A 25,241-nucleotide genomic window follows, 5' to 3' on the forward strand; every position below is an offset into this window, starting at 1 on the left:
GAATCAGAGTCGAGGTTTGACAAAAACTTCTCCACCTTGTCAGGAGAGAAGGACACAGAGTCCATGAGTAGTTGGGTTCGACTGGGTAAGGTGGGAACTTAGAGAGATTTTGTTTGGGGCACAATATTTTGAGGCAAACACAGAGTTAAGGCATTCGGCTTTGTCACGTGCGGTGTCAACTGTGTAGCCATTTGAGGTAAGGGAGGGGATGGAGGGGAAACAAACACCAGAAACGGATTTGACCAGATGCCACCAGGATTTGGAGGAAGGAGACAGGTTTGAGAGTTCATTCTTGAGTGTGGAGAGATAGTGCTTCCTGGCACTCCTGAGGGTAGACACACACTTGTTCTGATCTTGGTGGAAGGAACTGAGTTTGCCTTCATTTGGATTTGCCTTCCAAGAGTCAAAGGCAAGTTGTTTCAGGGCAACTGCCTCACTACAAGATTCAGTGTACCATAGATGGAAGGAAGGGTAAGACAACTGAAGACGAGATGGGAAAAATTATTTATACATTAGAAAGGAGGTGGTTACGAGGGGATATAATAGAGATGTTTAAGATAATGAAGGGTAGAGACAAAATAAGTGCAGAATAATTATGCAGCCCAGTGGACAGTGATAGAACTAGGGGCCATCACCTGAGAGTGAAGAAGAGGAGAGTTAAGGTGGTAATAAGGCACAGGTCTTTCACTCGGAGGGTATTTAATCCATGGAATTGTCTCCCTGGAAAGGCAGTGGCAAGAGAAACAGTTGATAAGTTTAAATTAGAATTAGATAGGTAGCTAGATGCATTTGAGATAGACGAGTGCAGGGATATTGTTGGATTTGTCCGCAGATCATGTGTGGATGGGTGATTATGTGCATCTGTGTGAAGTGTTGTCAGTGTGGTCTCTTCAAGTGGTGGTGTGTGGTTGATGTGTGTTTTTCACCCAAGAACCGTCTTTGCCCACTCCTCCTCCACCCTCCCGAAAGAAAAAAAATAATATTACAAAATGCCTACAAAAAACCCCACAAAAAACAACAAAAAAACAAATAAAAAAACGTTATGCATTTTCCTTTTTAATACAGCATATAAATTTGTCTGGTATTGATGTGGTGCAGGCATGATGGGCCGAATGGCCTCCTCCTGCGTCGAATTTCCTTGTGTGTGTAAACTCTGTTATTGAAATTTCTCGATTTAAACCATATTTTTCAACAAAATACATTAAAACAAGTACAGATACATTCAAAGTACACCGCCCCTATGCCAAATAATTAAATATCCCACAGCGCGGCATTCCCGGGGTGCCTCCGGTGCCCTGCAATACTGCAGTGCAACTTATCAAAAATAAATTGGGAGGGAGAGGTGTGCAATAATTGATTGATTAATTGCATAATTAAAATCAACAAAAGATTATCATAAAATATTTTTTTAATCAACTGGCTAATAGCATTACTAAACCACCAGTGCTTCATCCGAAGATGTATCTTTTAGAAATTTAATTAAATATGTCATTATTAAAAATTAAATAATTAATTGATTAATCAATAAATAATTAATCTATTAAATTATTAATCAATAAATCAAAAATATCCTTTATAGTCACACCACTTGGTCACTGTCATGTCCAAATATTAGCTTCCTCGCTCAAAAGGTGCCTGAGATATTGCCCAGATGAGAAAGAAAACAAATAAATGATTAATAATGAAAATAAATAAATAATAATCATAAAAAAATTAAATTATTAATCAATTCGCCAATGAAACACATAAACCACCACCATTTCATCAGAATCTAAGTTGAATTTTTTTTGTTGTTGTCATTAATTGAATAATGAAATAATTAATCGATTAATTGATTAATTGATTAATTAATAAATCAAAAATAGCCTTTGCAGCCAAATCACCTGGTCATTGGCATGTCCAAATATCAGCTTCCTAACTCAAAAGGTGCCTGAGTTAATGGTCAGAAGAGAAAGGAAATTTGATTAATTAAATAAGTACTTAATTAATCGCTAATAATTAAATAACTCCTCAATTAATTGATTATTCAAAAAACAAAAAATAATATTTTTGAGAAAGGACTTGCTCACTACTGTGCCGAAATTTCAGCTTCCTAGCTCAAAGAATGGCTGAGATATCGTCCGGACAAACAAACAAGAAAACAAGTACACATACATTCAAAGTACACCGCCCCATGCCAAATAATTAAATATGCTGCAGCGCGGCATTGCCGGGGCGCCTCCGGCGCCCGGCAATACCGCAGTGCAGCTCATTAAGGCTGCATTGGGAGGGAGAGGTGTACACTAATTGATTGATTAATTGTATAATTAAAATCAATAAAAGATTATCACAAAATATTTTCATAATCAATTGGCTAATCGCATAACTAAACCACTAGTGCTTCATCCGAAGATGTATCTTTTAGAAATTTAATTAAATAAGTCATTTATAAAAAATTAAATAATTAATTGATTACTCAATAAATAATTAATCGATTAATCAATAAATAATTAATAGATGAAATGATTAATCAATAAATCAAAAATATCCTTGATAGCCACATCACTTGGTCACTTATGTCCAAATATTAGCTTCCCAGCTCAAAAGGTGCCTGAGATATTGGCCAAATGAGAAAGAAAATAAATAAATGATTAATAATGAAAATAAATAAATAATAATCATAAAAAAATTAAATTATTAATCAATTTGGTCAGAGAACACATAAACTACCACTATTTCATCAGAATCTGTAACTTAAAAAAAAATTTTTTTTGGGTCATTAATCGAATAATTAAATAATTAATCGATTAATTGATTAATTAATAAATCAAAAATATCCTTTGCAGCCAAATCACCTGGTCATTGGCATGTCCAAATATCAGCTTCCTAACTCAAAAGGTGCCTGAGTTAATAATGGTCAGAAGAGAAATGAAATTTAATTAATTAAATAAGTACTTAATTAAACGCTAATAATTAAATAACTCCTCAATTAATTGATTATTCAAAAAACAAAAAATACCGTATTTGACAAAGGACTTGCTCACGACTGTGCCGAAATTTCAGCTTCCTAGCTCAAAGGATGGCTGAGATATCGTCCGGACAACCAAGAAAGAAAACAAACAAGAAAGAAAACAAACAAACAAGAAACCAGAGTGAAAACTGAGTACTCTCTTTCAGCGTGCGTCACTGCCGAGCCCCCTTTGGTGCCCGGCAATGACGATTTGCAATGCCTGGAGATGGCATAGGAAAGGAGCGGTGTACAACAAACAAACAAACAGAGTGAAAACTGAGTCCTCCCTTTCAGCGTGCGTCACTGCCGAGCCCCCTTCGGTGCCCAGCAATGACGATTTGCAATGCCTGGAGATGGCATAGGAAAGGTGTGGTGTACAATAATAATTAAAAAATGAAATTATTAATCAATTCGGGCAGAGAACACATAAACCACCACCATTTCATCAGAATCTGTAACTGAAAAAAATTAATTTTTTTAGTACTTAATTGAATAATTAAATAATTAATCTATGAATTGATTCATTGATAAATCAATAAATCAAAAATATCCTTGATAGCCACATCACTTGGTCACTCATGTCCAAATATTAGCTTCCGAGCTCAAAAAGTGCCTGAGATATTGGCCAAATGAGAAGGAAAATAAATAAATGATTAAGAATGAAAATAAATAAATAATAATCATAAAAAAATTAAATTATTAATCAATTCGGTCAGAGAACACATAAACCACCACCATTTCATCAGAATCTGTAACTTAAAAAAAAAAAAATTCAGTCATTAATCGAATAATTAAATAATTAATCGATTAATTGATTAATTGATTAATTAATAAATCAAAAATATCCTTTGCAGCCAAATCACCTGGTGATTGGCATGTCCAAATATCAGCTTCCTTACAAAAGGTGCCTGAGTTAATGGTCAGAAGAGAAAGGAAATTTGATTAATTAAATAAGTACTTAATTAATCGCTAATAATTAAATAACTCCTCAATTATTTGATTAATCAAAAAACAAAAAATACCGTTTTTGAAAAAGGACTTGCACACTATTGTGCCGAAATTTCAGCTTCCCAGCTCAAAGGATGGCTGAGATATCGCCCGGACAAACCAACAAACAAGAAAACAAGAAAGAAAACAAACAAGTACACATACATTCAAAGTACACCGCCCCATGCCAAATAATTAAATATGCTGCAGCGCGGCATTGCCGGGGCGCCTCCGGCGCCCGGCAATACCGCAGTGCAGCTCATTGAGGCTGCATTGGGAGGGAGAGGTGTACACTAATTGATTGATTAATTGTATAATTAAAATCAATAAAAGATTATCACAAAATATTTTCATAATCAATTGGCTAATCGCATAACTAAACCACTAGTGCTTCATCCGAAGATGTATCTTTTAGAAATTTAATTAAATAAGTCATTTATAAAAAATTAAATAATTAATTGATTACTCAATAAATAATTAATCGATTAATCAATAAATAATTAATAGATGAAATGATTAATCAATAAATCAAAAATATCCTTGATAGCCACATCACTTGGTCACTTATGTCCAAATATTAGCTTCCCAGCTCAAAAGGTGCCTGAGATATTGGCCAAATGAGAAAGAAAATAAATAAATGATTAATAATGAAAATAAATAAATAATAATCATAAAAAAATTAAATTGGTAATCAATTTGGTCAGAGAACACATAAACTACCACTATTTCATCAGAATCTGTAACTTAAAAAAAAATTTTTTTTGGGTCATTAATCGAATAATTAAATAATTAATCGATTAATTGATTAATTAATAAATCAAAAATATCCTTTGCAGCCAAATCACCTGGTCATTGGCATGTCCAAATATCAGCTTCCTAACTCAAAAGGTGCCTGAGTTAATAATGGTCAGAAGATAAATGAAATTTAATTAATTAAATAAGTACTTAATTAAACGCTAATAATTAAATAACTCCTCAATTAATTGATTATTCAAAAAACAAAAAATACCGTATTTGACAAAGGACTTGCTCACTACTGTGCCGAAATTTCAGCTTCCTAGCTCAAAGGATGGCTGAGATATCGTCCGGACAAACAAACAAGAAAGCAAGAAAGCAAGAAAGAAAGAAAGAAAACAAGAAACCAAGAAACCAGAGTGAAAACTGAGTTCTCTCTTTCAGCGTGCGTCACTGCCGAGCCCCCTTTGGTGCCCGGCAATGACGATTTGCAATGCCTGGAGATGGCATAGGAAAGGAGCGGTGTACAACAAGTACACATACATTCAAAGTACACCGCCCCATGCCAAATAATTAAATATGCTGCAGCGCGGCATTGACGGGTCGCCCCCGGCGCCCGGCAATACCGCAGTGCAGCTCATTGAGGCTGCATTGGGAGGGAGAGGTGTACACTAATTGATTGATTAATTGTATAATTAAAATCAATAAAAGATTATCACAAAATATTTTCATAATCAATTAGCTAATCGCATAACTAAACCACTAGTGCTTCATCCGAAGATGTATCTTTTAGAAATTTAATTAAATAAGTCATTTATAAATAATTAATTGCTACTCAATAAATAATTAATCGATTAATCAATAAATAATTAATAGATGAAATGATTAATCAATAAATCAAAAATATCCTTGATAGCCACATCACTTGGTCACTCATGTCCAAATATTAGCTTCCCAGCTCAAAAGGTGCCTGAGATATTGGCCAAATGAGAAAGAAAATAAATAAATGATTAATAATGAAAATAAATAAATAATAATCATAAAAAAATTAAATTATTAATCAATTTGGTCAGAGAACACATAAACTACCACTATTTCATCAGAATCTGTAACTTTAAAAAAAAAATTTTTTTTGTCATTAATCGAATAATTAAATAATTAATCGATTAATTGATTAATTAATAAATCAAAAATAGCCTTTGCAGGCAAATCACCTGGTCATTGGCATGTCCAAATATCAGCTTCCTAACTCAAAAGATGCCTGAGTTAATGGTCAGAAGAGAAAGGAAATTTGATTAATTAAATAAGTACTTAATTAATCGCTAATAATTAAATAACTCCTCAATTTATTGATTAATCAAAAAACAAAAAATACTGTTTTTGACAAAGGACTTGCTCACTATTGTGCCGAAATTTCAGCTTCCTAGCTCAAAGGATGGCTGAGATATCGTCCGGACAACCAAGGAAACAAACAAACAAACAAACAAGAAAGCAAGAAAACAAACAACCAGAGTGAAAACTGAGTACTCTCTTTCAGCGTGCGTCACTGCCGACTATTTCATCCCCCTTCGAGCCCCCTTCGGTGCCCAGCAATGACGATTTGCAATGCCTGAGGATGGCATAGGAAAGGTGTGGTGTACAACAAGTACACATACATTCAAAGTACACCGCCCCCATGCCAAATAATTAAATATCCTACAGCGCGGCATTGCTGGGGCGCCTTAGGCGCCCGGCAATACCGCAGTGCAGCTCATTGAGGCTGCATTGGGAGGGAGAGGTGTACACTAATTGATTGATTAATTGTATAATTAAAATCAATAAAAGATTATCACAAAATATTTTCATAATCAATTGGCTAATAGCATAACTAAACCACTAGTGCTTCATCCGAAGATGTGTCTTTAAGAAATTTAATTAAATAAGTCATTAATAAAAAATCAAATAATTAATTGATTAATCAATAAATAATTAATCGATTAATCAATAAATATAATTAATCGATTAAATGATTAATCAACAAATCAAAAATATCCTTGATAGCCACATCACTTGGTCACTGTCATGTCCAAATATTAGCTTCCCAGCTCAAAAGGTGCCTGAGATATTGGCAATATGAGAAAGAAAATAAATAAATGAGTAACAATGAAAATAAATAAATAATCATTAAAAATTAAATTATCAATCAATTCGGTCACAGAACACATAAACCACCACCATTTCATCAGAATCTGTAACTGGGAAAAAAAATAAAAAATTAGTAATTAATCGAATAATTAAATAATTAATCAATTCATTGATTAATTGATTAATCAATAAATCTAAAATCTCCTTGATAGCCACATCACTTGGTCACTCATGTCCAAATATTAGCTTCTGAGCTCAAAAGGTGCCTGAGATATTGGCCAAATGAGAAAGCAGATAAATAAATGATTAATAATGAAAATAAATAAATAATAACCATAAAAAAATAAAATTATTAATCAATTCGGTCAGAGAACACAAAACACCACCATTTCATCAGAATCTGTAACTTTAAAAAAAAAATTTTTTGGTCATTAATCAAATAATTAAATAATTATTCAATTAATTGATTGATTGATTAATTAATAAATCAAAAATAGCCTTTGCAGCCAAATCACCTGGTCATTGGCATGTCCAAATATCAGCTTCCTAACTCAAAAGGTGCCTGAGTTAATGGTCAGAAGAGAAAGAAGATAAATAAATGATTAATAATGAAAATAAATAAATAATAACCATAAAAAAATAAAATCGTCATTGCTGGACACCGAAGGGGGCTCGGCAGTGACGCACGCTGAAATGGAGTACTCAGTTTTCACTCTTTGTTTGTTTGTTTGTTTTCTTTCTTTCTTTCTTGTTTGTTTGTCTGGGCGATATCTCAGCCATCCTTTGACCTAGGAAGCTGTGACTGTGACTGTTCTCCCCTATGGGCTGGTGCTCCTGCCTCACACCTGGCTCGGCTTCACGCTGTTGAATCCAAAGCTTTCAAAATCATTGGAATCTCCCGCGATGAAGCTATCTCTGAGGGCCTTTCACTCACTCACCGCAGGCAGGTAGGTGGTCTTTCTGTCTTCTACCGACTCCTCTCCGGCCTTGCTCCCCCAGCTCTCTCCGTGCTCTGTCCCCCAAATATTCCTACAGGTCGCACAAGATCTGCCAGCAACCCTCTGATGGTTAAACTGCCGAAATCTCGGCTCTCTGCTCACCTTCACTCTTTCATTCCTCTTTTCTCCCGCCTGTGGAACAAACTCCCACACTCCCTTCAATCCCTCTCCTCCCTCCAGGTCTTTAAAACAGCTGTTCACCACCATCTCTTATCTTCCCCCATCCATAACCTTGATCTTTTCTACCCCCACTAATTCACCCCAGATCCACCTTGTTTGAAATTCCAACTTATTTCCTGGAAATCCTGGCAGTGTCCATATGTTTATACCTCTCCCACCCCCCCCCCCTTCACATGCCTCCCCCCCTTCACATGCCTCCCCCCTTCACATGCCTCCCCCCCAAAGCCCTCTCCCTCCCACAGATCTCTCGATGTCTCCATGTCTCTCGGTCCCTGCTCTCAAATGTTGTGTTTGTGTCCTTCCCCCTCTCTCCCCATCTTGTCTACCGCTCCCGATGTTATTTGTTTTATGTGTCTGTTTGTCTTTCTGTGTGATTAATTTTCGCTCTTTCACGAGCCTCGATCTTGTATACAAAAAAAAAAAAAAAAAAAAAAAAAAGGAAATTTGATTAATTAAATAAGTACTTAATTAATCGCTGATAATTAAATAACTCCTTAATTAATTGATTAATCAAAAAACAAAAAATAAAGTTTTTGACAAAGGACTTGCTCACTACTGTGCCGAAATTTCAGCTTCCTAGGTCAAAGGATGGCTGAGATATCGCCCAGACAAACAAACAAGAAAGAAAGAAAGAAAACAAACAAACAAACAAAGAGTGAAAACTGAGTACTCCATTTCAGCGTGCGTCACTGCCGAGCCCCCTTCGGTGTCCAGCAATGACGATTTGCAATGCCTGGAGATGGCATAGGAAAGGTGCGGTGCACAACAACCAGAGTGAAAACTGAGTGCTCCCTTTCAGCATGCGTCACTGCCGAGCCCCCTTCGGTGCCCAGCAATGACGATTTGCAATGCCTGGAGATGGCATAGGAAAGGTGCGGTGTACAAAAACAAACAACCAGAGTGAAAAATGAGTACTCCCTTTCAGCGTGCGTCACTGCCGAGCCCCCTTCGGTGCCCAGCAATGACAATTTGCAATGCCTGGAGATGGCATAGGAAAGGTGCGGTGTAAAACAAGAAAACAAACCAGAGTGAAAACTGAGTACTCCCTTTCAGCGTGCGTCACTGCCGAGCCCCCTTTGGTGCCCGGCAATGGCGTTTTGCAATGCCTGGAGATGGCATAGGAAAGGTGCGGTGTACAACAAACAAACAAGAAGATGTCGTGCGGAGCACAATACTTGCAAAATCTACCTCCCACCTCCCCCAAGAAAAAAAATTCCATTGATACAGCAAATTGTCCATTTCATCAAGATTAAAATTGACAATCTTGGTCAAAGCTCAGGTTAATAGGAAGAAAAGTGACGATTTTTCAGATGAAAAATGATGATTTTGGAAGGTGGTCCTTGAATTGACCTTTGACCTTTGGACCTCAAAAATAGTTAGTTTCCCTATTTAGTGTCTCAATTAGCAAATGCTGTTCAATTTTCAATTCAATCGGATGAAAATTGAAGAATTTTGAAAATTGGCCTATGTTGACCTTTTGGCCTATGTTGACCTCAAAAATACTTGGTGGTTGAATTCAGTGACCAGATATGCAAGTCCAATTCAAATTTCAAGTCAATTGGATGAAAATTGGGGATTTTAGAAATGTGGCCTATGTTGACCTTTTGGCCTATGTTGACCTCAAAAATACTCGGTGGTTGAATTCAGTGACCAGATTTGCAAGTCGTCTTCAAATTTCAAGTCAATTGGATGAAAATTGAGAATTTTAGAATTTTGGCCTAAGTTGAATTTTTGGCCGATGTTGACCTCACAAGTACTTGGTGGTTGAATTCATTGACCAGATATGCAAGTCCTCTTCAAATTTGAAGTCAATTCGATGAAAATTGAGGATTTTGGAATTTTGGCCTATGTTGACCTCAAAAATTCTTGGTGGTTGAATTCATGGACCAGATATGCAAGTCCTCTTCAAATTTCAAGTCAATTGGATGAAAATTAAGGATTCTAAAAATCTGGCCTATGTTGACCTTTTTGCCGATGTTGACCTTAAAAATACTCGGTGGTTGAATTCAATGACCAGATATGCAAGTCCTCTTCAAATTTCAAGTCAATTGGATGAAAATTAAGGATTTTAGAAATTTGGCCTATGTTGACCTTTTGGCCTATGTTGACTGCAAATACTTGGTGGTTGAATTCAGTGACCAGATATGCAAGTCCACCTCAAATTTCAGGTCAATCGGATGAAAATTGAGGATTTTAGAAATTCAGCAATGTTGGTGACCTTTGGCCTATGTTGACCTTTTGACCCCAAAAGCAATAGGCTTCTTGATTTTGACGAAACCTACCATTTGGTAAAGTTTCGTGAAGTTTGGTTGAAAATTGTGACCTGTCGGCCGGTGACAAACAAACAAATGAAAAATCACTCGCAAGGCGACACTTGTCAAAACAGAACAAAGTGGATTGGCACTCAGTGGAGCATCCTTTTAACCTCAAAAATAGTTGGTGGTTGAATTCAGTTGGCTGATATGAAAATCCTATTCAAATTTCAAGTCAATCGGATGAAAATTGAGGCTTTTAGAAATTTGAATAAAGCGGTTGACCTTGGGCCTATGTTGACCTTTTGGCCTATGCTGATCTCAAAAATAGTTGTTCCTTGAATTCAGTTAACCGATGTGTATTCCCCATACAAATTTCAAGTGAATCGTATGAAAATTGAGGATTTTAGAAATTTGAAATTGTTGTTGACTTTTGTCCTATGTTGCTCTTTTGGCCGATGGTGATCTCAAAAATAGTTGGTGGTTGAATTCAGTTTGCTGATATGTAAATCCCATTCAAATTTCAAGTGAAGCGGATAAAAATTGAGGATTTTAGAAATTTAAAAAATGTGATTGACCTTTGGCCTATGTTGACCTTTTTGCCTATGCTGATCTCAAAAATAGTGGGTGGTTGAATTCAGTAAGCCGATATGTAAATCCTATTCAAATTTCAAGTCAATCGGATGAAAATTGAGGATTTTAGAAATTTAAAAAAAGTGGTTGACCTTTGGCCTACGTTGACCTTTTGACCTTTAACCCCAAAAATATATAGGATTTTGTCGGACCACGGACTCTGCCATTTGGTAAAGTTTCGTGAAGATCGTTTTAAAATTGTGTCCTGTAGGCAAGTATAAGTGAGCGGACAGACAAACAAACCCACAAACCGGAGTGAGCAATATACTTGGAAAAATAAAATAAATTTTTTGCCAAGTAACAAACAGACAGACAGACAAACAGACAGACAGACAGAACCACAAACGCAACCGACCAATATACTTGAAAAATCTTTGATTTTGCAAGCAACAACCAGAATGAAAACTGAGTACTCCCTTTCAGCGTGCGTCATTGCCGAGCCCCCTTCGGTGCCCGGCAATGACGATTTGCAGCGCCTGGAGGTGGCATAGGAAAGGTGCAGTGCACAAAAACATGAAAGCAACATGCCTCAATAAAACATCTACATTTGCTTTAAAAGTGCAACACAAAGTTGTTTATACAGGATTTCATATAACACATATTAACACATGCTCTCTGGATGTTTTTGCAGCACACACCTGTTTCTGGAAAGAATGCGGAGGAAGAGACCGAGAATCATGAACTTGAAAACATGACACTGCCGTAAATTGGACAAGTGAGGGAAATTAAAGAGGAGCTGGGATTTGGCCAAAAAGAACACTGGCCAAAATGACAGCAAAGAGATAACAAAAGAGTAGCTGGAGGAAATCAGAAATGAATTGGGTTTTTCCGAGAGTTATGTGCACTCACATATATCTCTGGTGTTGGCTTAGCGGTTAGGGTGCCGGATTGGGATCTTAGGATCCTGAGTTCGTAATCCCGGTCGATCGCTGAATTAACGCCAGGGGGGTTGACTCAGCCTGTCATCCTTCTGAGGTCGGCAAATTGAGTACCAGCTTGCTGGGTTGAATGATGAGCTCGTTTGGCGGATGTCCGGTCTTACTGGAACAACGGCAGCGAGTTACTGCATGAACCAGCAGCACCTGTGGTATGCTGTAAAATAAGGGCGGTGCACTATGGATATTCCCTGTGCATCCGGCCAGCCGCTGCACCACACTTCCCTTCCGGTTTGTCGGGCTTCGGCCTGCCATTGGACTTTGGGTTGTTTGGCGAGAGGGAGCGACTGACTTCTCCGCAAGGCCTGTTGCTCCTAAAACGTTCGCGCAGTCTGTTACCTAACACCAACGCCGTAACGGCGGGGCGACATGATGATGATGCGCATTCACCTCGAAGCTGTTTAGCCTGAGTTTGAATCCTGGCCCTGATATAATCTGTTATATTGGTGTTTCACAGTTATGGGGATTCATCAGTGTGTCATCCTTCGGATGGACGTGAATCTGGGTGTCTTTTTTGCTCAAATTACTTGGTGCACGTCAAGCATTCCATGATGTCCTATGCAAAGAATAGGCAAGCTATTCCCAGCACTCTCAACAAATTGCAAATTGCTGTCCTAACTTGCAGAGGGCACTGCGTCAGTGGCAGAGCCAAGCTCCAATGATAAAACCATAAGCCATAGGCTTCTTGTATTGGTTCACGAGTTATCAAGTGACCACTATATTCGTCATGTGTGTGCGTCTGTCTGTGTGTGTGTGTGTGTGTCTGTCTGTCCGCAGCCGATGATATCATCCGATCTTGATGAAACTTGGGTGGGAGATTGATATCATGATCTAGTTGTGTCCTGCCTAGAGTGGGCGTAAAAGATGTCTTTTTAGGGGGTAATCGAGTTCAAGCTACATCTTCTCCGAGGGGTTTGGTGGAATCTGACAGGGGTTTCGGTATTTGGTTAGGCCGATGTCATGTGTCTAGCCCCACGGAGCTCGATTTTTCATTTTCACCGCAAGGTCAAGGTCACAAGGTCACGAAATTTAGAAAAGTCGATTTTTGATTGTTTTATTACATTGTTCGCTTCCTGATAGGGTGAAATGTCGTACATGATCTTATATTATCACATACATCATGAAATACAAGTTTTCCAACAAATTTCAGAATCTTTGACCTTTGAAGGTCACAAAGGTCAAATTTTCAAAGTTTCAGAATCGAACCAAATTTTCGGTATTGTGTAGCTAACTAGTCTCATAACAGATAATACATTCCTATTTATATATTTTCAATGCCGGTTTTGACCTTTGTCGTTGAATACCCCTCACTCGTGAACCATCGTCGTTTCCTGACTTGTCTTGAGTTAGATCTGCGCCGATTTTTTGACTCAGGTATCTTCAAAGATAAGTTCTCCCGGTCGTTTAGTCAGTTTTCTACTGTTTATTTTGTTGTGTATGTGTGTACTGTGTGCTTATAGTTGGGTTTTGTTTTAAAATTAATGCAAATTTGAGATTATTAGTCTGATTTTTCATAGATGTTTTTTTTTTAGGCCTACTCAGTTCCTTTGTTCGTAGTTGTGTGCCCACGATCGTCCTTTCTCTATACTACCTTCAGTCATTTTATTTTGACCCCTTACTTCCTCCCAACTTTATACCCTATGGTTAATGTCTTAAATAGAAAAAAAAACAAGGAAATAAATGGATAAAACAAGAAAGATGTTGTGCAAAGCACGATACTTGCAAATCCCCCCCACCCCAACCCCAAATAAATAGTTGCCATAGATACATCAAGCTGTCCATTTCATTAAGATTTAAATTGACGATCGTACTCAAAGCTCCGTTAAATCAGATAGTAATTAATTATTCTTCAGATGAAAATTAATGATTTTAGAAGTTTGACCTTGAGTTGACCTTTTGACCTCAAAAATAGTTGGTTTCCTAAATCAGTGATGCACTATGCAATTGCTGTTAAACTTTCAACTCAATTCATCGCTGCACATTTGACAGCTGCATATTTGAAAACCTTGAAAGATCACTTCACAGGCTACTATGCAACAGATGTGATTTCTCCAGAAAGCTGGGTGTTGAGACCGTTCACCACTGATCTGACTTACATGAACGATGTCGACCCAGCAAAAGAAGAGCCGATTGATCTTAACTCTACTGGTCTGAAAGACGAATTTGAAAGAGTGGGAGTGGAATATTGGACGGAACTGACAGATTCATTCCAACTTCTCAATCAGTGTGAGTTCCAAGTGGTCGTTCCTTTCATCACCATGTATCTCAGTGTAACTGGGTTCTCAACACTGGTAGCGATGAAGGAACCAGGAACCACCTGAAAGCTGATGACTTGTGAGTAGCGTTGTCATCAACAACGCCTGGAAGAGATAAACTGATTGAGCCGAGGCAGCAACAAGGTTCCCATTGATACTCCTGGTGTTGTTTTTTTAATACGGTGGTGATTGTGATTGTTCCCCTTGATACTCCTGTTTTTTGTGTTTTTGATATGGTGGTGGTGATTGATATGAGTGCAATATATTATTTTCTTCTCTCTTTGTTTACAGTTTATTATTATTATTATTATTATTTTTTTTTTTTATGTTGGAGGCTCCAGGCATAGACTGTATAGCCCTGTTCAATGCCAGGCCTTAAATAAAAGAGAAGAAAAGTGTATGATGTTTCATTGTGAGAAAGAGAGATTAAAGCAAGCCCGGTCGTTATAGTTTGAGTGAGACCGGAAGTAAGACCAGAAATCCTGCCACGGAGAGTGTACGATGGTTCCGGGCACCACTTTAACGCTACTAAGTCAGCACAGTAGTACTACCCTGGGCGGTTGACACCCACTACCGAAATTGGACAAAACTTGGATAATAAATGCTTTGCTTTTCTCTCTCTTTATTTTTTGCACCAAAATTGCATCGGCCAGTCGATTAATTTAAATAGCTTATGGGGTGGGGGTAATTGGCTGGTCATGTCGAGCCTAGGGGGTAAATGGCGGAAGAAAGGTTAAGAAAATCCCTGGTCTATCGGTGTGCTGTATCAAGAGCAACATGGGAAGCTGCGTGAGATTGGGTTTGGCTCTAGAACTTTGTCTCCTGCTGAGAGGAATTACCACCTTCACACTCAAGCAAACTACCTTTACTATGCCCCCCATACTGTTTACACAGAAAATAAGCCAATCACATATGTGACAACCAGTGCCAGGCTAAACGCAATGGGACACAGATGGGTAGAGGAGTTGGACGACTACCGATTCACAATTATGTATCCGCCTGGCAGGAGTAATTCTGTAGCAGGCACTCTATCAAGGCTGTCTCTTGAAATAGAAAACGTGGTACCTGCCTGTACCTAAGAATGTTCCTTGGATGCTGTTCAAGCGATAATAATTGGGACAAAGCTGCAGAAAGATGGCACTCCACCCTCTGTTCTCGCCACTATTTCAGAGGCTTCATTTGAAGTATGCAAGATTGGAGATGAGCCTCGAAGGAAAAATGACAACCATAGTCATCATTTTCCATGTTAAATCCTTAAGGTATTAGGCTTTGGGTTAGCGAAGCAATTAACAATGTGCGGGTAAACGGTGGGAGTAACTATGCATCCTGTGACCTTCCAGTGAAGAAATTTTCAGAAGTGCGGGTAAACGACGGTAGTAACTATGACTCTCGAGAAATTCACATAAATTGCAGGTAAATGACCGGAGCTTATATGACCCTCTTAAAAGTTGCAAGTTACTCACCATTTATGGGATTTCCACCAAATCTGTTGTCGTTGAGTGTTCATCCACTCCAGCGACCAAAACCAAAACCAAAATAGAAATTAAATTGAAGTTAAAATAAACCCGTGAGGCCGCTTGATGCAATGTGTGCATTTTTTTTTCTCCAAAGGAATTTCTTTACAAAGTCATAATACCTGATTAATAAGCAATCTGTGCACAATCCTAACATAATCCAAAAGCTTATAACCTCAGGCATATCAATAACTTTCACCAAAACCTTCATTTAGACAACTTTATGCTTCGAAAACGCCACAACCTCGCAACTATTCATGACCATTCCAGACCATCGGCCTACAGGCAATATTTTTAAACATTCATTAATCAAAACCAACAAACCTCACAAACACAAGACTTACCTTAATCTTCTCCGGACACCCTTGGCTTTCCAAATATCCACACAAATCTGCAGGACCGACGCAGTAAACCTTTCTCATGACGGTCGAAATCCAGCTCACATTCCATGTTTGTTAGTGAACAATCTCAATGGGCCGAAAAAAAAATGGCGGCTTAAGAACCCAGTGATGTGACGGTGGGCTCGACAAGATGGCGGGCCGCCATTTTAGTCAGGGTTTTTATGTCTTTTTGTTATGACTACCTCGTTAATCATCTTCAAAAAGTGTGTTTTATCACACCCAATCACCCACTTTTCATTCATGCACTCTCTTGGAGTTTGATAAGTATGCAGTTTGGAGCCTCTTAGTTTCATGCTTTTGGAGGTATGGAGGACACACATTTGGAGTTATGGAGGACACACACACACACACACACACATACACACACACACACACACACACACACACACACACACACACACACACACACACACACACCCACACACTGCCTTTTCTTATTATAGATGTAGCGGATGGGACCAACATTTTTTTTGTCCGTGCCATCCCTACATTGAGAGTGTTGGCGTACTCTCTGATTGTTAGGGTTGCGCGTCTTCAACGACCCTGACACCGCTCGGTGGGTATGGGATGAAATGATGTCCGTGTCACAATCGCCATCACAAATTGGTTAGTTTGGCATGAATAGTCGTCTCCGCACACAATAACCATGGCGGGACACCGATAGGATAGTCGAGCGAAGCTTGGCGGTGTTCCGCATTGAGGAGATAAAGCGTGGATCCAATCTGCCCATCAAACGGGTTAATAAACCGTTTTACTAAGCGCTATGGAGCCCACTCCCAATCACCACACAAGTTCTCATCAAAAGCGGGATTTATTACAGGGAGAAAGGGGAGGAAGAAGTACACGGCCATATCAGAGGCAACCACAGGGTAGAAAGAAATATTAAATTAACCCAACACACGCCGGAACTGCGACAGCCTAAACACGTATGTCTTATTCATCCACTTGGAGAACAACACAAGACAGAGAAAAGTTATGACGAGACAAAGAGAAACCTGCTCCACATAGCAATTCTCGGACACGTGGTGTATGTCTTTGTTAGGGTGCAAGGCGGACTGGTGTGGGGTTCATCCTCACTGCATGTTGTGTACCGCTGCCTTATACATTCCACCAACTGCACCGAGCCACCGACCAACAGGGCCCAGGGGCAGAAGAAGAACGTGCAGGACAGAACCACCAACCAAAAACTGCGCACACGGTGTGGGGGATCAAACTTACCATCCATGGAGCACACCACACACCCATTGGTCAACGCAGACTGAAAGATTGTGATTGATGGCCCATGCCCATTGGCTGGCGAGTCAGGCCAATTCCATACGACTGGGCAAATGTTGATTTATGGGCTTGTTTACCAGCCTGTCCCTTGGCCTTGAGCCCCACAGACGTCTAAATATGTGCATGTTACTTTGATAAACCCAGAGTCATCACACATGGCCCATGCCGATTGTCTGTTAACTAGAGAAGAGAGATCCAATTATAAAGGATGGATAGATGATGGAGAAGGCTTAATAATGAGGGAGGGGTGGGGGAGGTGGGGGCCTCGACAGCCACCACAGGAAGTGTGGGGGGTGGGGGGTGAGGGGAATGCTTCATGTGCCCTCACAGGTTTATTTTAACTTCAATTTCATTTCTGTTTTCCATTTTGATCGTCGCGGGACTTAACTCCAACAAATTTGGTGAAAATCCGAAGAATTTTGAATAACTTACAACCTTAATGACTAAACATTAGGCATTCAGAACAACCCCACTCAGCAAAGTGGGGTACTTAGCAGTTAAGTAGTCTTAAATTAAGAAGTTATATGAATACCGGCCCAGGTGGTTTAATTTCCCTTTAAAAACATAATACAATTCATGTAGTACAACATTTTATTATAATTATGGGATCGCTGAAGGTGAGCAAAATTAACAGTTTAACGAAAAACATTTTGGTGAAAATATTATTTGTTCAAATGCAGAGAAATGTCTTTGTCGACAAATAAAGAATAAAGTTAATTCTTTATTATTTTGGGTCTCTCATGGTTAATGTGTTTGACTTATCATTCTAACCACATTTCTTTTTAGCCATTCCCGAGTGATGGAAAATATTCTGCTCCATTCAACGATTCCCTGGGAGTGTGGTGTACGACCAACGAAATATAAATAAATTAATACAAGAGTGGATACAGGAGAATAATTCAATGAACTGATTGGTCATATTAATGAACATGATGCAGTATTCTGATCCAGGTGTAATACTCAAATTATTCTACATCATTATATGGTCAGGTGGTTTGCAGGAATGAGGAGGATGGACAGAAGGAGAATGGAGGAACCGATGGAGGAGATTGGTGTGCAGATGAGCTTGACGGGGAGATTGGTGAAATGCCGGCTGAGATGGGCTGGACATTTGGTGTGGATGGGGGAAGAGAGAATAGAAAAGAGTGGAGAGGTTGAGGGAATAATAGGGAGGAAAAGAGGTAGACCGCGGTTGAGATTGGAGGATTGTGTGAAGATGGATATCAGTAAAGTGATGTTGGTTGGAGAGTGGAGAGAATTGGCCGAGGACATAGGAGAGTGGAGGAGTATCGTGGTCAAAGCAGGGCAGGAGCTTGGTACCATCGGACCTCACCCCTTATAAAAGGGAGGTAGGGGAGAAGAAGCAGAATACATTTGATATTTCTATCAAGATGTGGCCAAAGTTATATGGAGTTTGTTTCTATTTCTTTCCTCCTTTGCATTTTTTTCCCACTCCTTCCTTTAGTTCCATTCTTTTCTTTTTTTTTGCATTCCTTCATTTGTTTCCATTCCCCTGTAACTACATTTTGATGTTAGTGAAAGCTTTTGCAAAGTTTTGTGACAAAAACACATCAATACAAAGCATCTGACTATGCAAAGCCCATCCCCGTCCTCTTTGTATTCGGACTTCTTTCATCTTCCGTGTAATAAACATAACGAAAACAGCTTATATATATATATATATATATATTAGGGTGGTCCTCAAATGTACACGAAAAAATAAAATTGGACTTTTTTCAGGTGCTTGTTGCTAAGATTGTTCCTTTTTGTGAAAAAATGAAATGTCCCAAAGATGGTTTCTATACGACTTTATTTACGACTGTCACACATGGGTTGAAAATTACAATGTTTCAGTATCGACACACAAAATTGTTTTTAATAAACTAACATTCAGATGTAATCTCAAATCAGTAAGAATGTATGACAATCATCATAAACACACAGAGAAAGAGTCCTCCAGACCATTGATTCCTCATTAATAAGTTCTGTGGTAAATTATTTCCTTATTATCTTCTTTGCGTCGGGGAACTGATGGCGATGCCACTCAACAACTTGCAACAGGTACTGGCGCTGCTGTTCATCCTTTGTCAAGACTTGATTGTAGTCCTGTATTAATGCTACACCACGTTCTGCAAAGTCGTTGACAGTGGCAATACCGCGCAAGACTTGCTGTGATGACTGAAATGATGGGTCATCGGCCCACTCACCAGGGTCCTTTTCTAGGAAGTCAGTATTGACTTTGAATGCAGTAAAAATTCGCAGTGAGGCAGAAGTAACAAAATCTGCAACAGTCTTGGCAGCGATGGCTTCTTTTGCTGTAAGATCCACATGTACCCGTGGTTGAGGATTCTCTTGGCATTCTTCTTTAAGAGCAGCTACTATCATTCGCTTGACATCAAGCTCAACACTATCGTCAAACAGAGCAAGTCCTGCCAGTTCTTCGCTGAGGTACCACAAGTGATTGGAAAGCTTTTTGCTGGTGGCTTCGGCAATCACTGAATCAGGATAGAAAATGAGTGCTTTTAAGAGAGCTAGGTCTCCAGCGGGAGCACCAATGGCAGATGAAGCGCTGAACCAGGCTTTGGTATACACTGCTCCAACAAATGCTGTAAAACGCTTTATGCCAGTGAGTTCCTTTGGGGTCAGTCGAAACTGATCCCGGAACAAGTAGATCTTGATTCCATAAATCACACGGGCCATCCATCTTGCCCGATGCATGGCTCCTGGCTGCATGAACCTGAATCCTCTTGGAGGACACTCACCAAACAGAATAATAGTCAACTCAAGAAGTTCACGGCAGTCATCTCGTAGTTGGCCCGATTCCAGTTTCTGGATGCAGAATGAAACGACATCTTCTTTGCAACTTAAAAATACACTTGAAACTACAGAGTCCAGGTCATCAGGCATCATTGGCTTAAACTTGCTTTGGTCAATGGAATTCCAGTTTGACTGGAAACGCTTGAAGACGGCTATCTCAGGTCCTTTTGATGGACCAAGAAATGGTTTGAATGCTGCCATTGCTGCCTCTACCACTAGTTCCAGAATGTGATGCCAGCATGCAAAATGTAATAGTGGTCGTCCACGCTTTTGCTGCAAAATAGTGCATGCACCAAGTGCTGAACCAGTGTTGCTGGCTGTCGTGTCAAAGCTCATACCTGCCACCATGTCTTGCAAATGCCATTCTTCGAGGCATTGCATAACAGCAGCAGCTGTTGCTAGTCCAGTTCCTGCTGGCAGCTTTGGCACACCCAGAAGCTTTCCAGTTCCTTGTGGGTCACTGACAATGACAGGAAGGCGATCAACTTTTTTAGTCCCATCGTCTGGAAGGAGCTTGCCATCCCAATGAACCACCAGACTTGTGTTTGGAGCATAGGATGCCTGGATGTCACCTGCAATTGTCTTCCGTTGGATCCGCCTGGATTTCCTGATCGATGTGCGGTTGATGGCCAACTCTGAAGGGTCGTGTCCCAGAGCAGAGGCTGCTGCTGACAATATGTGAACAGCTGATCGATCGCTAACCTTGGTGTGGTCGAGAGCTGCTGTTAGGTCCGGTGTAACAATGCTACTTGCACGCTTTCGGCTCTGCCTCTTTGAAGCAGATAGAACAGCAGAGTCGTCATGATCACTGGCTTCAGCACTGCTGTCTGTTGATGATGCTAGCTCAAGAGTCTCCTCTCGGGCTGCTTGCTTCTCTTTTTCATGCTTCTCTCTTTCAGTCAACACCTTGTCGCGTTGATGTGTCCGCTCCTCTTTTCCTGCTAGCACCTTGTCAACACCAACCATAAAGCCCCGTCGACCTGGCCCCCGTTGTGCCTTAAGGAATTCACGGTCCTCTGGTATTTTGATCAGATCAAGGACATCAACATGAGCAATGTCAAATAAGTCACGGAGACCGGTTTGAAACTGCTCTTCTTTCTTTATCTGAGGCACAGATCGCCGGCTCTTTCCTTTCAGGATGGATCTGTATTGTTCTACTTTTCTCTCTAGTTTTGCAATGATATTCCGCTCATCTGCAGTGGGGATCCATGCTTTCTCCCAGATGCATAATGTCTCACGAACAACAGTTGTTGCGGCACTGCTTATGTCCAATTTCTCAGCATGATGTAGCTTAAAGTATCGCTGCAGAATCTCTTGCCAAGATGGGAGCCGAGTTGCTGGTAGTTTTTCAATATGGCAGCCTATCAGCCACACATGGTTCTTTTTTCTGGTTGCTCTTCTTGAAGTACTTGCACTCGCCATCATAACTGAAACAAACCGAAATAATTTCTGTATAGTGCTGATTAGCAGATTAGCAGGGGCCATGTGACAGTGGTAAAAGTTTTCAAAATGAAATGAAATTTTACCCAATTTGTTCTCTCTACAGGTGTAATAAAAAAATGGAAAAGCACTTTAGAAAAGTTAATGTTTACATTTGAGGACCACCCTAATATATATATATATATATATATATATATATATATATATATATATATATATATATATATATATGTATTGTTACGGGTCGCGGACAAGATGTTATTTTGACCGAGCGGTGGTGTATTACCGCGACCTAACAGTTCCCCCGATTCTTCCCCAACTCACCCGATTCACCCCAAACTTTGGCCGTATCGCACCGCAGCTGCCCAATCTGGAAAACTCTAAAACGACCGAATGCAAAGAGGAAAAGGAATAAGACAAGAAGACGTACAGAAGAGTAATTGGATTTATTATACACACAAGCAAAAAGAAAGCAGTCACGTTTATTTACAGACGAGATTAGATACACAGTGCAACGCTAGCTTACCTACAGTCTTAATTAACCCAGGGACAGAACAAACAAAAGACAGACTCACGCGGGGAATGATGACAGGAATTGGCTGGAAGGAGCGGATGGCTTGGAGTTGTATTGTGCAGCACGATCGGCGCGTTTAGCAGCCGCCATTCCTTCGCGGCCCTGCTCAAAACAAAACCGCCGTCCAGGCCCCAAGCGGCTGTTGAGTGTGGTTGCTGCTGTGGCCGCCGCTGCTGCTGCTGCTGTGGACGTCGCATGCTTTTCCAGGATTACAGCAGGCTTTGTGCTTTCTGGGATGTCCTCTCCTTGGATGTTCTCTATGTTCTCTTGGTCCAATCACTCCTCACCACCGACAACTCAACCCAACGCAACCAACGCAACCACTGACCACCACAACGCAACCACTGACGACCAAAACCACACATCTCAGCTCTGCTTCTTGGACCCTCTCTCTCCTCAACGGCTTGGGCTCCCTTTTCTCTGCCGGTAAAAGCTCATCTCTGCCAAAGCTTGTCTCAGCTTCTCTTTTGGGAGCGTCGCGCTGTGGATTTTAGCTGCGGTCACGCCTGCTCATTCCCTCCTCTCAGCGCCTCTCTCTAAAAGCGCAGCCTCTTCTCATCTCAATGCTCAGTACTCATCTATTTCTTCTTCAAAGCTCGACTGCTTGGGGAGCGTCGCACTGCGGGTTATATAGGCCCCGCCCCTCAACCTTTTTGAACCTCCCCGATAGCTCTTCCTCCGCCCTCCCTAGCCAAACCCCTGGCTCATGGTTGGTCGAGTGGGGCTGGCTCACTCCTCCCCTCTATGACGAGGTGGAGACACGCCTTTCTTCTCCGACCCTGCCTCGTGGTCAATGGCAGTTATTGGAGGGGAGGTAATTTCTAATCGACGAAAAGGGGGAATGGAGGTTTTGGGAATGGGAATGAAGGGAATCTATCTCTTTCACTTGGTGCAATGGAGTACTTCTATTAATGGGAGACACAGCCTTACCCTAAAACACAGAATAAGATATAACTATCGAACAGGGGTATTCTATTATTGGCTGACGTGTATGCTTGTGGACTAATTATGGGACGCCCTTTGACCTTTACACAGCTCCGGAGGCAGGGGGCGCAGAATAACAATAATAATAATAATAAAGCACACAATCAAAAAAAATACAGTCCTCATATCCGCAACACTGCACCCTCCTCCTCTTAGGCACGACCCGGGCCTACAACTTTTATTTAGTGTGATACGTAGGTGTAGTTCCCTCTACTTTTAACCTGACCCTGAGTGCGACAGTTTTAAAACATAAATAAATGTGTCCCGCTGCTCCATTGCACCCTACCTCACAGACTTACGCCCACAGTTAACCGAATTGCGGAATGGTCTTCAACTACACACTGACGGTGGGGAGCATTATTTACAATGACGCTATTTTTATTTACAAGGCTAACCCAGGACCTGTAATTGTTCTTTCTGGGGGGGAGACAGTCTGCTCTGCATCGACGCACCATTAAAGCACCCAAAAACGCACCAATACACACCCTAGCACCAATCGGTGCAGTCATCACTGTTCAAGAATAAAAAATAAATCAACAACCCCTAACCCTGCAGGTGATCTCTTGCTCTTCGGCTCCCTCTGCTGGTTATTATTATTGTCTTCCAGTTGTTGTCTTTCTTTCATTTTCTTACTGGCGGCCTATTTGCAATAAAGCTTGCCCAAACGTGTCCATTTTATTTATTTTATTTATGACCCACAGGGCCGACTACGTGTGGTTCACCTGTGGGGCATTGGTGCCCTGTGGCCAAGGTCCGCCAGCAAGATTTCGGGCCCTCATGGCTGGTTCCAGCAGAGGGGCCATGCCCCAACCCATGGGGTCCATAAGTGGTGCTCGGCCACAGACATGTGGTCCATAATGTGGTGCATCGATGCAGACAGCTGGTTCTGAGAGTTCCGGGCGCACAATGGCCGACTCACACACGCTCCCCTCGGCGCCCCATGGCGCACAGGTCATGTGGGAGACAAAAGGGGGACAAGAGAAATGAGCGAGGGGTAAGGTCACAAGGGTACACGTCAATAAGGCAATGCAAGGCGAAATGCGTACGGAGAGCGAAATGAGAAAGCTCGTCCCTACCGTATGTCACCCCCCTGTCACCTACACTACCCTTGCCCTTACCCCATATGTACAAAAATCTACACATTACCAATCCGTCGCTACCGTCACGTCTTCCCCTTATTTCCCTAATACCAAATTCGTCTTCACTCCCCCACTATCCAAAATTTGCCATCACCCAATTCGTCATCAATCCTCATAAGGAGGGAGAGATGGAATTACGCACAATGTCACACCCACGTCATGATGCGTCTCACAATCCAAAACATTAGCATTAATGAAAAATAATAAAACATGGCATGGTGTGGAGTTACCTCATCTCAGGTGAGTGGATGCAGATGGTGCGAGGAGACTCCAAACCTAACTATCCTCTAAATGACCTTAACACTCTTTACACTACCCGGGGTCTTTCCCTGCCAATCCATTGGCCACTTACACTATGGGTTCTAACAACCAATTCCCATTGACCAAACTTTGGTGCTTCTCAATTTGGGGTCTCACTCCCCCGATTCATCTCCCGGTGCCCTTGCACAATTTCTGGGCCATGACGTGTAGCTCTCCCAGCAGGTCTACCCACCTGCACACCTCCACCACTGCAGTTGCCACCCGAGCTTACCTAGCTCCTCACCCTAACCTATCTAACTGGGGAAGGCCCCTCCTGGCTCTGTCACCCCTTGGTGCCCTCCGGCACTGGGCTACCCGGGTCCGTCCTCCGGATCCTCGGGCCCCATCCACAACTACTACTACCGGCTCCCAGAGCCCACCTGCGGCCTCACCTGGCCGACATCCTCACAGTGGTGGAGTGCCCAAACCAACTACACACACTAACAGGCTACACGCCCAGCCATTTCCACAACACTAATGCACCCATCCAAACATCATTCTTCCACTCGCACCACAGATGACAATATCCAACCACAATTTACCTGTACCCTCTACCTAACACTTACACTACCCGCCCTGGGTATCCGTGATGGGGGTCCACTCTTCCCCCATTCACACCTCCGTACCATCCACTCCACTCCACAATTTCCACCATACTCACTCCACGACCATCCATTCCAATACTCCAGATATTCCACACTACCATTTA

The 25,241-nt window shown here is 40.9% G+C and overlaps 2 protein-coding genes across 5 annotated transcripts in view; both read left to right on the forward strand.

Annotated features, from left to right (window-relative positions):
- Positions 1 to 14,486, forward strand: part of LOC144889548 (uncharacterized) — a 121,078-nt gene extending 106,592 nt beyond the window's left edge. For both annotated transcript variants that reach the window (XM_078770229.1, XM_078770230.1), the window contains exon 8: positions 11,530 to 14,486. In XM_078770229.1, the coding sequence (XP_078626355.1) occupies positions 11,530 to 11,604 (75 nt within the window). In that variant the 3' untranslated portion in view covers positions 11,605 to 14,486. The remainder of the gene's footprint in view (positions 1 to 11,529) is intronic.
- Positions 1 to 25,241, forward strand: part of LOC137415872 (E3 ubiquitin/ISG15 ligase TRIM25) — a 732,877-nt gene that overhangs the window by 72,822 nt on the left and 634,814 nt on the right. The gene's annotated exons all lie outside the window — the stretch shown is intronic.

The sequence above is a fragment of the Myxine glutinosa genome, chromosome 1 (genome assembly GCF_964187855.1).
Source record: "Myxine glutinosa chromosome 1, kmMyxGlut1.1, whole genome shotgun sequence".
Taxonomy (NCBI): domain Eukaryota; kingdom Metazoa; phylum Chordata; class Myxini; order Myxiniformes; family Myxinidae; genus Myxine; species Myxine glutinosa.